Source organism: Seriola dumerili, unplaced genomic scaffold (genome assembly GCF_002260705.1).
Source record: "Seriola dumerili isolate Sdu_G_001 unplaced genomic scaffold, Sdu_1.0 BDQW01000073.1, whole genome shotgun sequence".
In the NCBI taxonomy this organism is placed as follows: Eukaryota; Metazoa; Chordata; class Actinopteri; order Carangiformes; family Carangidae; genus Seriola; species Seriola dumerili.
The window spans coordinates 4,907,146-4,923,645 of NW_019174328.1; the positions used below are offsets into that span (position 1 = coordinate 4,907,146).

General features: G+C 41.8%; 1 protein-coding gene across 2 annotated transcripts in view; it reads right to left on the bottom strand.

Moving 5' to 3' along the window:
- macrod2 (MACRO domain containing 2) overlaps window positions 1-16,500 on the bottom strand; it is a 401,391-nt gene that overhangs the window by 76,248 nt on the left and 308,643 nt on the right. For both annotated transcript variants that reach the window (XM_022743689.1, XM_022743688.1), the window contains exon 8: window positions 10,107-10,180. In XM_022743689.1, the coding sequence (XP_022599410.1) occupies window positions 10,107-10,180 (74 nt within the window). The remainder of the gene's footprint in view (window positions 1-10,106; window positions 10,181-16,500) is intronic.

Below are 16,500 nucleotides of genomic sequence, written 5' to 3' on the forward strand. Positions count from 1 at the left end.
TACAGGCAATATGACATTTAACAGAGCTGAAAGCTTTTCATACAGTAAGTGACAGCATGAGTTGGACTGTAAGGATGTATTTTTTCAGTTATGTTTTTCTCCTCAGACTAAGAATAGTGAGTATCCTAAAAACTAAAGCATCTACTATCCAAATTCTAGCCCTCCAGACTTCACACAGCGAGTGTCTCCTGCTGTACCCATGAGCCTGCTCTACCATGTAGCTGACAACAGAGCCCAGCCGTCTCTCTGAAGCCCTGTTGAGTTACAACATGTACCAGTCCTACCATACTGGCCTTGCTGGCTGTGCGCCCTCGTCAGTCACCCCTGTGACGATCATCAGTAAAGTAGAAGATAACACTCAAACAATGATATCATTTAAAGGCTTATTAGACACAGGAGTGGTAAGGCAAGGGTGGTGAGAGACAGCCTTGCTTATGTGTGTCCATAATCACATCTGGTAATGACGCACGCTGACTCACAGCTTTAAACATCTCTCGTCCTTCAGCTGAGTAGAAAGCTCTCACAGGTTACGCAAACTGCATGGGGGATTAGCTCTTCAGAACTCAGCATGACTTGAACTGAACCACAGCTTTAACCTTTAACACAACTTTGAAGAGCATTTACACCCTTTTATGGTTCACCGAATCATCTGGCTACCACTGGAAATATGAGTATCTTCGTCTCATCTTGAATAGCTCTCTTCATACTGCTGGTTTGTGCAAACACTATAGCAAATTTTGATAGCTTGTTATATGGTTTAATGTAGATTTAAAAATGGAATCTTTGTGGAAAAGCAAGTGACCAAGAGCACAGGCAAAATGTTTCTGTGTTTGTGTGAAATTCTGGACAATTTTTAAAATTCATGCTGAAATAAAACTTGGTCACCTGACATGACCCTCTTTCACCCCTCTAACTGTGACAACCCATACTTCTGAATACAACCTTGGGCAAAAGGTGCTTGATTTCTGCTTGGAAATAAAACATTGACTTTCAAATGTGTCACTGCCTAAAGCCATGGCTTTGAGGCTGATTTGATCCCCCTTTGAGATGGTGAGTGATACGGCCCATTCCCCCTAATCACATGTCAGAGACCATGCAATCACACAGCAACAGCTAAAGTAATCACTACAGTGGCCTCCACCCGTCATTCTTGAATCAAGCCTTAATCCTACAACATCAGTAGCACTGGGAAGTCCTGAATATGTGCTACAGCAACAGACATACTGTAGCCTGTAGCACCGTAGCCCAATATTTACACTGTAAGTGTGTTGATGAGGCGAGGCGATAATGACCAAATGTTGTAATGGCGCCACTGCATGAATGGTGACCTCATGCAGCTACAAATATTTGAACAGGGGGGTCGAGCATTTTTTCTGCTTAGGTATTGCCTTTCATTATGTTATGAGTCCATTGTCCCATATGTTGCCCACATGGTGGATGCAGACAATCTTCAGCTTTATTTTTGAGATATTTCTTCCTGCAACTTTTTGAATTAGACTTGCAGGGAATTAGAAAACTGGGACTGTATTCAACCCCTTATTTATTTTGCAGGTGCTAGACAGAGCTTTTGTTTGTGGAAAACAAAACACTGGGAGGGAAACAAGAAAGCTGCAGTAACTAACAAACATTGACTACACTATCTTTTTTCTTTTTTCTTTAACTATCTTTTTCTGGTTACTAAGCTGTACATTAAATAGACTTCTGGTTATGTGGTAATCACTTTTCATACTGTGTGAATGCAACATGAGCACCTGTGTCTTAGCATGATTTTTCTGTTAAGTACTGTCCCTGCTAAATGCCAAAACATTCTCTCTCCTTGCAGAATACAGTTACCCAGGATGAAATGTTACTAATCTATCAGTATATGTTATTTCTTAACATTTTTCACTTAAAACTGTGAAAATCGATACTTAAATGTGTTCAATATGGTATACAAAAAGCTTAACTTCTGGTTCATGATGTAATGAATTATTATTGAAAGCCAACTTTACATCTTGATATAGAGGCTATACTTAACTGTACATGTTCAGTTCATAAATGACTGTTTTCCTTTTGCTGTATCATTCAAGAAGAAGTTCTATACTAACCAAGGTTATTTGCGTGTCCCAGACTTTATGACTTAATGTCAGCACAAGTGAGTGAGAGGACAGTGGAGTGGTCATAATGTTTTTCATTCCTATCTGTTTCTGCAGGCCATAGATAGACTACATAATTAATGGCTGTGATGAATGTTCTTGTGACAACACAGCAAAGGATTTTGTGTGTTGTGTAAGTGCTTGTGTGTGTGTGTGTGTGTGTGTGTGTGTGTGTGTGTGTGTGTGTGTGTGTGTGTGTGTGTGTGTGTGTGTGTGTGTGTGTGTGTGTGTGTGTGTGTGTATNCTGTGATGAATGTTCTTGTGACAACACAGCAAAGGATTTTGTGTGTTGTGTAAGTGCTTGTGTGTGTGTGTGTGTGTGTGTGTGTGTGTGTGTGTGTGTGTGTGTGTGTGTGTGTATGTGTGTGCTGTCCGAACTTGCGGCAGTTTTCAAATGAGCTTACTGTGTCATGTATTGTATTTAAAAGATCAAACACTTAACGGTCTGAACACACACATACTGTACACAGACAAAACACACCACAGTAAAGGTGTCCATGCTTCAGCATGGGGTACTGCAGTGTAAAATTGTGCTCAAATAGAGTAAATGAGCTGGTTGGAGTTTGATGAGCCTCCTGTCTTCTTCTGAACCAATAGCTCGACCCACTCCTGCTTTATCACGGTGTGCCAGCCCAGCGCTATCTGTGCTACACTAAATCAATTAGCATGTCATTAAGATAGCTTGTTCCAGCACAGTAAGCATGGAGGTGGGACTACAGTATCTGTACGAACGGAAAGAGCTGAACGCAAAGGGCATCATATCTCGGTGTGCATGTGTTAAAGTGCGGTAGGCTGTACTTACTGGTGGGCTCAGTGCATGTGTACAAGAGCACCTGGATATGGGAGACAGCAGTTTCTAACAACTAAACATCAAGGTCTTTCTCACCACAAAAAAGTGTTTAACATCGTGTCAAGCAAGCGCCAGAAATCTGTATTAACCATAAGCCATGCATTATTTCATAAGGTGTTTGGTATTTGTTAGTTGGCTCTGTAATCCTCAATAACAGCCACAATTTTTACATCCAAAGCTTCATATTAGTACTCTACCCTGTAATCACACGCATCTTCCATTTATTTCTGTAATCAATCCTGTGAAGAGAGTTTTATTTGCTCCTTTATTAATTCTTTTCATTCCAAGTGGGGACAAAGCATGAAGAGAGCATTCAGTATTCACCCCCCTCAGAACAGAGGACTCAAAGTCACCTTACATCAAAGAATAAGGTGATCACTCTGCAATTACCAGGAGTAAAGCAACACCTTGGTTGTTGGACAAGATAGAGAGATGATAGGCTTAATCCCCATTCGCGCGGAGAGGATTTCTCTCTGAGGGCAAGAGCTCAATCAAATCATTCAGATAAACATTGAAAATACTGTAGCATTTGCTGCTCATGATAAACTCTTTATCGTTGAAGGCATGAGCGCTTAATCAAAACTGCTTTTCCTTCTGCAGATAACATAAAGTGCTAAAAGTTAAACATTTAAGAAATAACTTTCACTTGTGTCAATTCAGAAATTGGATCCATATCATCTTAAATCTCTTTAAACACTGAAACTAGTAGTATTTAACTACACCAACCTGAGGTCAAGGGAATCAAATAGCACACATCATATTACCCAGAGTGAGCCAGATAATAAAATCCTCAGATCATAAAAGTCATAAAATCCCCATTCTGCTGCTTTGGGCCAAATGGCTGCCACTAATGTATTAGACTACATAGCATGTATTAGCACCTGGGCCAGGAAAGTAATTTTCTGACAGAGAAAACTAAGAGGGCACCTCACACACTCTCTCCAAACCATTTCTATAGCCAAATCTGCCAGTGTGTGACAGAGTCTGAAGACAGAATACAGTTCTCTGAGGTCAATCAGTGCGTCTCCATCTACACTAGACAATACAGTATGTGGATGAAGAGCCGAGCGTTTAGTCATGCTCTCAGCTCCTGATCAGCCCGTATCTCCCTGATGCTCTCAGTCACAGCAAACGATTCAAAGAGGCTAGACACTGACTTCAAAAGACCAGTGCTGGCTTTGAACACCATGCCAGTCGCACAAACCATCAGCGGCACATCAGCATCCTCGAGGCATGCGTGGAGCAAATTTGTGCCTCTCTCGGCTGCAGATGCAACACTTGGCGAAGTCTTTTCACTGGATACTAGACAACAAAAACACCATGAAGAGGCAACGCAGCAACAGAGAGCTGAAGTACTGCCTCACTTAGTGTTAGCCTCTGTTCCAGTAGCTGTCGGTTTTTCCAACAGAAGGCTTCTTTCATCAGTGTAAACTGAACTTACTGGGGTTTTCAGTCCCCACTAACCAAGTTAAAACAATGATACACCCATCAGAAGAAGTATACAACTACTACAACTAAAAAAAATAAAGGAATAAAGGAAGGAAGAAGCACCAAATATCTGAACACTATATAGAAAGTATAGTATATAGAAAGTAAGAAAACAAATCAGTAACTATTTTGATGATCATTCAATTACTTCTTAAAGCAAAAATTCTCTCTTTCCTGAATCTCAGATGTGAATGTTTGTTGGTTTTGCTTGTCTTATACGCTCCCCAACTAACTATATTCAATTTTTTTCAACTTTTCTCTGACATTTTATGGAAGAAATGATTAATTGATCAATAAAGAAAACAGTCGACAGATGAACTGATAATGTTTGGATGCAGCCCTGTACTGTAGATCCAACTGTTTCGCCAATAAAATACATTATATTTTGTGAAATTAGAAAGGTATGTCTGTAAGAGCTGAAGAACACTCATCAAATGGAATAGTTTTTGTTAATGTTTACAGCCACTGATTCAAAGACAGTGCTTCATAGATGTAATCTAGAGACTAAATAGACATTTTCTGGTGCAATGCAGCATAATATCTATTACTGTAAATGTGTGCCTCAAAAATTCATTTAAGAACATAATTATTATGTTTCTGCCTTTTGGAAAGACCAATAAAACAAACCTTTAATTGAAAATACCCCCGTCTGGATGAGGCCAACAGAACAAAGACTGGGCTTAAGAAAAGTGGTGGGACTTTGAACCTCTTTTCTCTTTGTGGTCTCCGAGGCAATTCATCATTTTAACCACCATGTATAGTAGGTGATAACCAAGCATAGGGAGCCCATGTGTAGTGCTTGCCACGCATGTACGATAAACCTGGTCACAACCCACAAAAAATGTATTTCAGATTTTCTAAAGGTGAACTGCACAATATAGCCATGATAACAGCAACCATCCATCTTATTCAGGTGTATGACAATGAATGCCTCAATGTTGTCATGTTGCAGCTCCATCTGCCAAAACCCAGACAGCCTCCTAAACTGATATCCATTCACACAGAAAAACACAATCATACAAAACATACACCATAAAATATATTTATTCTTAATAGTCACTTGACATTTGTCACAAATCACTGTTAAGTCTCCAGCCTTGGCTTGGGATGGAATTTATTATCAGGCGTCTTAAATGACAAATGCAACAAAGGTAAACAGATCATTTACAGAGCAGGAACGGGGATGTAAACACCTGTTTTGGGAACGTCATCAGCACAGTGGAGTGCTTAATACTAAAGCCCAAGCCAGAGTGATGTTGAAAGGTGAAATCTCTACACATCAATTTTGTCCTGAGCACCACAGCGCAACAGAGCTTATTACAGACTCCCAATCTGTCTCAAGTGTTCAGTCTGTGTCAGTAATGCTGGGCTGCCTGGCCCTCGAAACGCTTCATTAAAAAGCTTGGCCATCCAGAGCACATCCGTGGCAGCCAAATAAAGTGTCAGACCGCATTTTTCATCTGCAGATTAAACCTATGTAAGTCCGAATTAAACCAAATTAGATCTGAAAATGAGAAATAAACCAGAGCCAGATGAGCGGAGGGGCGGGTGCCGTGACCAGGAGGAAACTGCTCCAATACCATATGGAGAACTGGTTGTGTTGGTTTGTCAGTGCCTCTGTGTCTGCAGCTCCTTATGCATTTTTGAAGAGATTAGAGCCCTCTGGTCTGTTGTTTACACACACCCACATATTCTATTTCATTTATTCGTGTGGGGGATACAGGGAAGCGGAGGCTGACAGGGGATACAGGGAAGCAGAGGCTGACCTCTCTTATTCTTTCATCTATTGTGATCTGAAGGATAATTCCTGCTCTCTAGATTAAAGGATCTGTTCTCCTTGACCACGGTGAGGCTGTTTATTCTCCCACAATGGAAGTCGAGGTGCTTTTAAGAGTGAATTTCATGCTGGCATTGGGGCCCTTTGAGCATTGGTGAGTGTATCAGGGCTACAGTGTGCTGGCCTGGGAGATAAACTCACTGCTAATCAATCACACAGTGTCCTCTTCTTTCCTCTCCATCCTCTCTCCCTGTCTTGCACACACACATACTATACACACAAAGCCCTCTGCTATTTGATGCAACAGTGTCCTCAGACCCTCTTGTGAGCACATTTCAATCAATGGACAATTACAGTTCCAATTGCTGTGTGCGCTGCTACACCCCGCCAGATTCACATGTATCTCAACTACATACCACACATGCACACATTAACAGATGGACATACCACAGACAATGCTATCATGTCAGAGTGTGTGTGTGTCCCTGGAGAGGGTTGCGGAGGGGGGCTATGGCCTGTACTCTGCCACCCCAGTGTGTTAGATCCTCAGCCAGCCCATTGTGCTGAAATTCAGCCACAATAGCACAGTATCTTCCCCAAAGCAGAGCCCTTATCATGGCCCCGAAATGAATCGCCTCTGTGGACGCCCACAACACAGACTCCTCGGGGCTGAGCGCACAGATCTGGAGGTGAGCGAGCGGAGCAATCTAGTCCTATTGTTCTATGCATGATAAACTGGGCTTCAAACCTCTCATTCTCTGTCTATCTTTGGGAAGCTGTGTGCAATCTGTGATATGAGCCACTGCAGCAATACAAAACTTTTGCAAGCTTTTTGATGGCATAGCGTGCAACATCCACTTGCACAACACTGTACACTCAAGGCCTCTATTCTGGATGTCTTTATTGATTGTAAGCTCTCGCTAAGAGCAGAACATGCAGTTAACAATTGTCAGCTGATAAATTTCCTATGAGTAGTCAGTTATGAGTCATGTTCGGTGTGTCAATCAAGTAAATGCTGCAGTCATAAATTAGATTTCTAAACATATCAGACAAAGCAGGGGGCATTTATCTTAACATTTAATGTGCAATGAAATGCTAAAACAGCTGAGAGGAAAGGCATCATACTGTTCCTTCAGGCATTATGAAATTACACATTTATTTAAATTCTGCTTAAATTCTCCATTTCTCTCTGGTAAAAACTAAACTGACATAATTACTTACAAAAGGATTTTTTTTTCTATCAAGAATCCTTTGCACCAAGCAACAGTGAATGAAGTGAAAATTGGAGAGAAGACCTCCTGCTTCAGTGTATGTTGTTCTGCGGTGTGATTGGAAGACTTTCCAATGTAAGGGAAATACCGCTGCGCTTCTGGGTAAAATGCATCACTTTATTCTCTCTGATCTTATTAAAAGCTTACTCACTCTTGGTCTAGTTAAAGTTGAGGACCCACTGTTTGTGCTGGCGGAGCTTTGCCAAACAGTATTCAGGGAAGCCTCCGTAGACGTCTACCCCGCTCCATAAATTGTAATACTTTCCACTTGATCTACCCACGCCAGAGAATGCTATCAGTCAGCACGTCAAAAAGTCGTCTCTTATGTGAGACAGTGCAGCCTCAGTATGGCGAGTAGCAATCCTGGATGTGGAACAACACAACCACAAAAGTCAGCTTTGCACATTAGCTTGTTATTTACTGTGAGCAATAAGCTATATAAAACCTTCTTTTACGCCAGAGTGTTGATGGATTCCCCAAGTACATGTTACAGCAATCATCAGGCAGAGAACAAGTGCGGCAAACATAGCACATCAACTGCAAAGTAATCCAGCAGCTCGGTATCATTTGGCTTTCTGTTCACAACATCCATAACACCAGCTGAGGGATACTGTAGCACATCAAGCTGTGAGCTTTATAAAACACCTCAATCCACAGTGACAGATATAAACAGTGCCACAGTAAACAGAGATGACCCCTGAAGGTTACCATCACTCACTGACTCACAAACTGATAAATGTTGTGTACAGCCTTAAACTGCCTCCTGACAACTGCGCAAAATTCTGTCTTCATGACCTGCTAATGAAAATACATCAAGGTGATAAATACTCTTTTTAATTCATGTTACATATAATTGTAACCGGTAGGTTAGGTCCTCCCCGCCACTGGGGGTTGCTGTGTAATCACTGCAGCATCCCAGCTCCTTCCAGTCCTACACCTGCAGCAAGTTCCCCAATTAGCAGCACATAAATATTGGTGGTAGCACTAACCATTCAGATCTTTTTGCTGCTGTTCCTGGTTTGGTGCCATTACATTTGCTGGAACCAACAAATGCTGTCTGTTCCCCTATGGTTGCCACATCATATGCATTGATTGGGTATCATACAGCCAAGGTAATGGTATTATTCAATTGTAAGTGTCTGTAAATGTACCGAAGACAAGATTAACCTGTGTTCTGTTTCTGCAGGTGATTGCCACTGCTGCTTTGTACTTGTTGAAACTCACTTGAATTTTTTATTTATTTTATTGAGTTTTAAGTACTGGGTTTTCCTCAGTGATTTTAGTCTATTTATTTTTTTCATATATCTGTAATTTGTTTATATTTTGGTCTAGTGGTGGGGCTTATTTTATATATCGTGATTGTTTTAAAATAATTTGATTCATACAGAAGTAGTTTAGCGCTAACCTTTAAAAGGTGGCCTTGTGATTTTTTATTTTCTTGTGTGCTTTTATATTTTATGGTGATTTGTTTGTTGTGCAGTAGTTTAACGCCAACATGGTAGTGTGACCCCTTTTGTATGTTTCCGTTTTAGTCCAGCTCTCTAGCCTGAGTTTTAGCCAAGACCTGATCAGGTTACATAATAATGCAGCTGTGAAAGCTTTATGTTACGAACTCCTAATTGACATTATTAAAATTAGCCCTAGCTTTAATTTGGTCATTTCAACACATGGAATTTAACTTGGTCAATTACATTACAAGACCGTCACATATAAAGGTGATGACACAAACAGCTTCAGAGAAATACTTCATAATTAGATCTAACCTGTCATCAAGGTCATATTGAAACCAGTATAAAGAAGTAGCTTTGTAAAGTAGCACACCAGTGTTTGTTTTTCTCTCTGGTTAATAAGACAGTAATGCTGGCTTCACTCTGGTAAAGATCATTACAGCAGCATGCAGCTCAATCTTCAGCAAAAGTGGCTTTGAAATTAAAATGTCCACATCCATTTCAGTTTCCCACAGGGGACATGGGTATATTATCTCTTTGTGACAGTTATTTCAAATGATGACTATTTTGCTACTCACCTAATAACTAAAATTGAAGATGATTGTCTGTTTGTCAGATTATACCATTTCTTCTCCTTTTCACTTACAAGATGACTGTGTTTATGTATGTTTTTCACCAAATAAATTGAGGTTGCACAATGGATCAGCAAGCATGAATGACTGGAAATTTGTAGACTATATGAGCCTTCAGTCCTCAGAAAGCAAGATTACACTTCATTTTACACAAAAACCAATTTCTTAATATTTCATCTGATGTGTTTATGTTCTTCTGGGTTTATTAGCTCTCCCCAGCATAGACCAATTAAACAGTCAACCGACCATTTAAGGCCTGATTAGTCTCAGACTGGCTTTTAATTTGATATGCATGCAGATCTCAAACTAAATGGTTGATCAAGCGAGGCAGGTGTCCATATCAGATGTCTGTCTGATACGGAGAAGCATGGGAATTAGTGTTCTGTGTTTCTGCCGAGGTCCAATAGTCTCCCGTCAAAACAAATCAACAAAAGCACAAAATGCATAAGTAGCTTCAGATTGACAGTTTGTTTTTTTTAACATGCATGACCCTGGCATGTCCTACCTTATCAGGATTCTCTTCGATCCAGCTCTTTACCGTGTTCAGAGCAATGTCAGCTGCGGGCTCATTGGGGAAGCCTAGTGGAGAGAAAAAACATGTGTCAATATCAGTTTCATCCAACATGCAGATGCAAGAGGGAGACAAAAACAGACAGGCGAACAGACAGACGAACCGATATCTCCACAGGTAATAGCATTTCTCCTAAATCAATGGAAAGCAGCACAGCCTGCTTGTGTCTGGTAGATGAGACCAGCTGTCTGATAAACTGCTGTAGACGTGTGTTGCCAGATGCACTCTAATCGGAAAACACACAGACATACAGACATATTTCAGGGGAACAAAGTGTTCATATGAACTACGTATATAAATAGACAGCTGTAATTACAACCTTGCTCATTACCACCGCAGAATTATATATTATATATAATATTTTGCCTTTATGGGGAAATTTACTCTGGATATTTTATCAGTTTCACAGAATGAAAACATAGAAAAGCTAGTGTGGCTAAGAGGTAACATGGCTAACGACTGAGTTAATCACAACAGTTGTGTCAATTCAGGAACCCTAATACTGCATGAACACAACATACTTAATTTTTAATAAGGCCAGCTAAGGAAAGACTGCTGGATGCTAATCTCATGATCATTTTCAGCCATAGTAGAGAACTTCCAAAGACCCAACACTTAGAGTGAGCTATTGACTATAAAAGCCCTTGGGCCAGCCTTGCTACAACTTGAGAGTATACAGTATATGCCATTACCAAAAGCGCTGACAATCGGCTACTGTGTCACAGAGAAGTGTTTCAGTTGTCTTCATTTCAAAGCAATTATAGTTGAGTCTGGTCTTCTGTGCCTTTCACAAAACTTGACGACAGCATTTTACTCTAAAGCCTCTGTAAAAATCCTGGAGCAAGTTTGAAGTGGCCTTACAAGTATAACCTTCACACTGCGAGCCCTATGCAAAGTTAAGACCAGAAGCCAGCAAACAAACATGGCCCGTTTTTTCAGTCATGACTGACCTGGTTCAGGATTTAAAACTCGTCGCTGTTCCATATTATAACCCTTGACATCCACAAGGGACCACAGGTTGCAACAGACAATGTCTTCCTCTAACGACAGAGGTCAAGACCTCAATTTCAACCCACATCAACTGATACAAGGGCCATGCCACAGTTGTAACCTGTTGGTTATTGCATGGGTCACATTCTCAAATATTTTTCTTTTCCTGGGTCATTGCCACAACCATAATGTTCTATGACCTATGTAACAGGCTTACAAGTACTGCAACGACCTCTACCCTTAAAGCCGCATGTAAAGGAAAGTGAATAGCCACAAGGATCTAGCCGTACATTTCCTGAATTCTTTCATTTCAGACCACCTGCTGTCAAAGCCTCTCAATAACTATTCTGTAAATATTCTAAATCAACTGGTTTGGCAGTTAGGATATATCGTATATAGCCTCATCCCCACCACTCTCACCCATCTGACTACTGTTGATGTCTCTCTCTTCCTGTTTTTCTTCTCCTCCCCCTTTTCAGCCTGACAGGAGCGGCTGAGTTACACTGAGGAGAGGAGAGGACAGGAGAGGAGAGGGGCTGAGCTGAGCTGAGCTGAGCTCCTGTTCAAGCCCTGGGTGAAGCGAGATGTGAGCTGCATACCAGCCGGCAGTGACAGCCAGTCTGCTCCTACGGCTCTGTTAGGCAATGTCTGCAGACAGTGCATGGCCCGTTCACGGCTTCTGCCCTTCAAAAGCTGCCCCAAGAGCTGTGTGCTCAGAACCTAATCCAGCATGCCAAATCAGTTTGCAGGTCACCTGACTCCTCTTGTCTCCCAAACACACTTAACCTTTTCAGTGATATCACTTTGTCTGGTGATGTTTCCTTTTTGAAATCCGTTTGCACACATATGCAGGTGTACCGACACTCCAACTCACACATCGGGTAACTTAGGCAAACAGAAGTGCGGAAGACGAAGAAGAGAAATAGATCCAGGAAGATAGGAGCAGCTGTTAAGGAAAAGTGTGCACAATGGGAGAGGTGTCAGAGGAATAAGCAAATAAACAAATGAAATAAATTAGTAAATTGTTAAAGAAGTGAGGACCCGCCTTTGTTCTCTCACTGTGCCATCTTAACTGAGATGAAGTGAGGCACATTAGAAAACAGGTCTTAATCATAATAATAGGACGTTCTGATCTCCAGCAGTGGTTAGATGGCATTGAGTACATTTAATCTGTTCAGTGTAGAGTTTCTACAAATGCTCTATTGATTTGAGAGCAAAACCTATTAATCATAGCAGATCTGAAAAGGAGAGAGAGTGGGAAAAGAGGTGAGCTATAGAACCAGTGAAAAACACAGCAGGGAAGTGCAATGATAGATATATACAAAAGAAAGAGAGTTAGATGGAAAGCTGGAAAAAGGGGTCAGTGCAGCTAGGGGCAGCCCGCCGGAGGAACGCTGCTCGACAGCAACATCAGTGGCCCAAGGTCAACAGCAGCAGCTCAAGTGCATCAAGCAGCTCTCTCTAATCATTTGTCTCCTTCACAGTATCCTCCACCTTTACCTCTCCTAACATCTCTTCTCAGTGCCTCTCTGTCCCTGTCAGCTCGGCCAAATATGTTTATATGCAGAAAAACAGATACAATACAATACTCTCAATCATCCCATGCACCAGCTCTTGGCCAGAGAGCCATTGGCAGTACAGTTAATACAATCCACTTGTTCGAAAAACTAATCTTTCAAAAAGGACTGAGCGAGGCGACTTTTTTATGCTCAAGTACACACAACATGAAAAAGTTCAGTGCGTTACTTCTACATCGACTCCCCTCAACATCCCCTCCTCATTCTCTTTTGCTCCATTTGCTGTGTGGAGGGTTCAATGAAAGCTAATCTGTCAGGAGGTGGAGAGCTGGCGTCAGGCGCAGTGATGGTGGGCCCTCCAGGGTCCCTGCACTGCTTGGCTTGGTTCTCTCTTATGCTGGGAACATGGCCGGCTCAGGGAGATTTGTCTTAGTGAGGCGCTCTGATGGGATATGTGCAGCGCAGTGCTGCTGATGAGGACTCAGGTGGTGCAGTGTTATTTCTGCTGAAGGCTCCTCTACTTCATCACCAGGCAGAGCACAGCATCCAGAGAGAGGGATGGGTGGGGGGTGGGGGGTGGGGTGAGACTTTGGCACGTGCCATGTGAACAAAGGGTTACGGTGGCGCAATGTGCTTACATAACATTTGCATAGTACATCCAGTGAAGTTGAAGGCAATAGCAGTTATGGGTTCAGTCACCACAACAAATTTGGACTCGTGACAAGGGAGAATTACGTTAGATAATCACAGAATCTGACCTGGGAAGACTGCGAGCCAGGTCTTTTCCATTAGTGGTCTTCCAATCATTTCATTCATATGACTCATTTTAAGCCACAATTAAAAAGCATGATTGAATTATATGAAAAAGATGACTTGGTTTAATTTCCTTTTTAAATGAAAAGTACATTTTCAACCATGTCTCCATGTCAGCACAGTGAGTTACGCCAAAGGGAAGATTCATCTTAAAACAGAATTCACATATTTTATTCCTATGATCTCGGGCATGTAGGACCTTTGTTAATATGAAGAAAAAGAGAGCTCTCTAATCTCTGATGCAACCCAGAGACACAGACTCTGGTCCCTCTCTTACTCATATGTAAAACACCTTTATGAACACTTGTACAGGACCCTGGGTGACTTTTAAGGAATATGGTTTTATGTATTTTATACGAATCTGGAAACCAGAGGAAAGCCACTGTTTGGATGAAGCTCAGAAATACACATTTATTCAGCTCATAATGAAACAGCTCCCAGTTTACATTATAAACAACTCTACATCGACTCTGCGAAAGCTGGAAAGAGAAGTTCATGTTCAAAAATATCCACTGAACTGGAGCGCAGGAAAAATAATATAAATGTGCACTCTGCCTTAGGGGGAATTTTTGCTTTAAGAACAAGCAAAGCCCATTGCTCTCTCTTTTGCCAACATGGCAACTCTTTCATATCCTAAATTTACAGAGTGAACTTTCACAACAAACTTGTGTAGCTAAGGTGTTTTTCTCTGGTGAGACAGAGTGAGAAGTAGCTGCATCACCTGATAAAGCAAGTAGAGGTAAGTCAACAAGTTGAATACATGTCTGTGATATGATGGATTCCCATTCTTTGTTTGCAAATATATGGGTAGGCACATACTGCAGACCACACCAGTTTTGTTTTCCCTGAGTGGGCTTATATTGTGCACCACAACCTGCTGTTATTTAAGGGTTTTATCATTTCTACCATTTCCGTTTTTTTTTTAAAGCACATAATGATAGGTTGTGGGGGCATGTGGCTGAGGTTTGATAAACATATGCTGACCGAATTCTTGAAAAATACAAGGTACAGCTTTTCTGCCCTGGAGGCAAGAATCGTATTGTTGGTCATACTCTCCTTCCCCTCAGTTGTAGCTGGTAAAGTTCACATCTCAACACTCGTCATTCATTCTGATGAGCTGTCTACCTTGAAGTAGCGTATAGCCCGAGGCTGAGGTATCTGGCACTTGTAAATTCACCAGAGGTGTTGAGAAGGAGCGGTAAACATAGGAAATCTGCTATAGAGAAAAAATGGCAATATAAAATGAATATGAAATGCTAATGTTTGTCTGTTTTTGAAAGGTCTTTAACATTTAGCCTCACAATATTTCAAATGCATACTTTTTTTCTTTCTTTTTTTTTTTTTTTACAAATGTCGTTCAGAAATGTCTTTAAAATATTTTTCTAAAGAAATGTTTTGTATGTGGTGTTTTTTCCTTATTAATAAAATGTTGATAGGGCACAGAGAATGTGACTGCTGCCCCAAAGACCACTGTTATAAACGACAGGTAGAATCATTCAAGTACTTTAGAATACAAAGTATATTAGCTGTGTGTGTTGGGCAGCAGAAGGGAGTCATTAAGTGTAGCACAGTCTGCTCTAGTTGAGGGCAGCAGTGCTATGTGTTTGTCTGGAAAGGGAGGGGGGAGGGGGTTGTCACCCCATCAGGGCCCAGAGGAGAGGTGAGGTGACCCGGGGTGGAGGACAGAGGAGCGCCCCAGGACTCTAGATGCCAAAGCGTGGGTGTCAAATGGCCCGGAGCTCCTCCCTACACCAACACTGGGACACGGCAGGGCTGTGACCATGACCGACTTTGCAGCCCACAGAAGGAGACAGAGACAAAGAGGGATGGGAGGGTGCGTTGTGAGGAAGACAGGCAGAAAAAGAGGTAGGAAGAAAGAGAGCAGCCTCCGTGGCACAACAGATGATGACCTTCGTTGGAAACGTTCCATATAGGTGATGCCATGCTTTGTCCTACATGCTAAAATTAACACCTGACATTTCACTTTTTAAAAACATCCTGAGGAGTGTATGATATGCAAAAGTTTAATGCTCAACCGAGTTTCTCAAAGGCCTAAATCTATTGTCCTGTGGGTGGGAAGTATTTTTACATTTGGCTTATCATCCATGAAAATGGTAGTGCAAGGCTAGTGTTGAGTACAATGCACACTGTGTGACTCAGTTAAATGGGCTACGAAGCCCCTGTTCCCTCTGAGCACACACTCTGCTGCCCACTGATACAGCACGTTACTCCTATGTACCTTGAAATTCCTAAACCAGCTGGGCTAAGCTCCCTGTGGTAAACCTAGGTTTTAAGAGAAGGAGGAACTTGCCCAGGCCATCTCTGGCTTACTACCAGGAAGCCATCACTGTCAAGAGATAAGGTGCCATAAATGTCTCCAACCGTCCTAATCCCAGACAGGGATGAAGAGAGCCAGAGCATGATGCTGGCTGGAGGAAAAAATTCTTAGCTGCTTGACACCTTTGATCTGGACAGTACAGTAGAATGGCAGTGTGGACATACCAGTAGAGCTTGGGTGGATTACATCCGCATATCTCCCATAGCCACCAGTCAGTGCTAAAACTCCTCTGTCAACAATCCTCAGATCAGTTACAGAGACACGTGAGCTAAAGGGGATAGGTGAGCAGTAGACGGGGAGATATTTGTCGTAAGAGGAGCTGCTGCACTGCTGTGTTCAGGGCCTCTGATTGTTTTGATAGGGGTTATAAATGCGTGTATTCGATGGCATCTGTCAGGTAAATAGTAGACTTAATGTTCATGTCCTTGCTTCTGCATCGTTCCAGTGAGCCCTCTGCTCCGTGCTAAGATTGATCTCGGCAGACTACTCCTAAACTGTACAACTCATTACAATGCTGTTGGAAAGTGCTCTTTCAGCGCTAGCAAAGATGTGATCTCCACAAGGCTAAATTGTCCACAATGCATCACGAAATGGGATTTTTGCTTTGCTTTGCTTGAGCAAGTGTCTCTGCCTGTGTGTGAGCACGAATGTGTGTGTCGAAGTGTGAGAA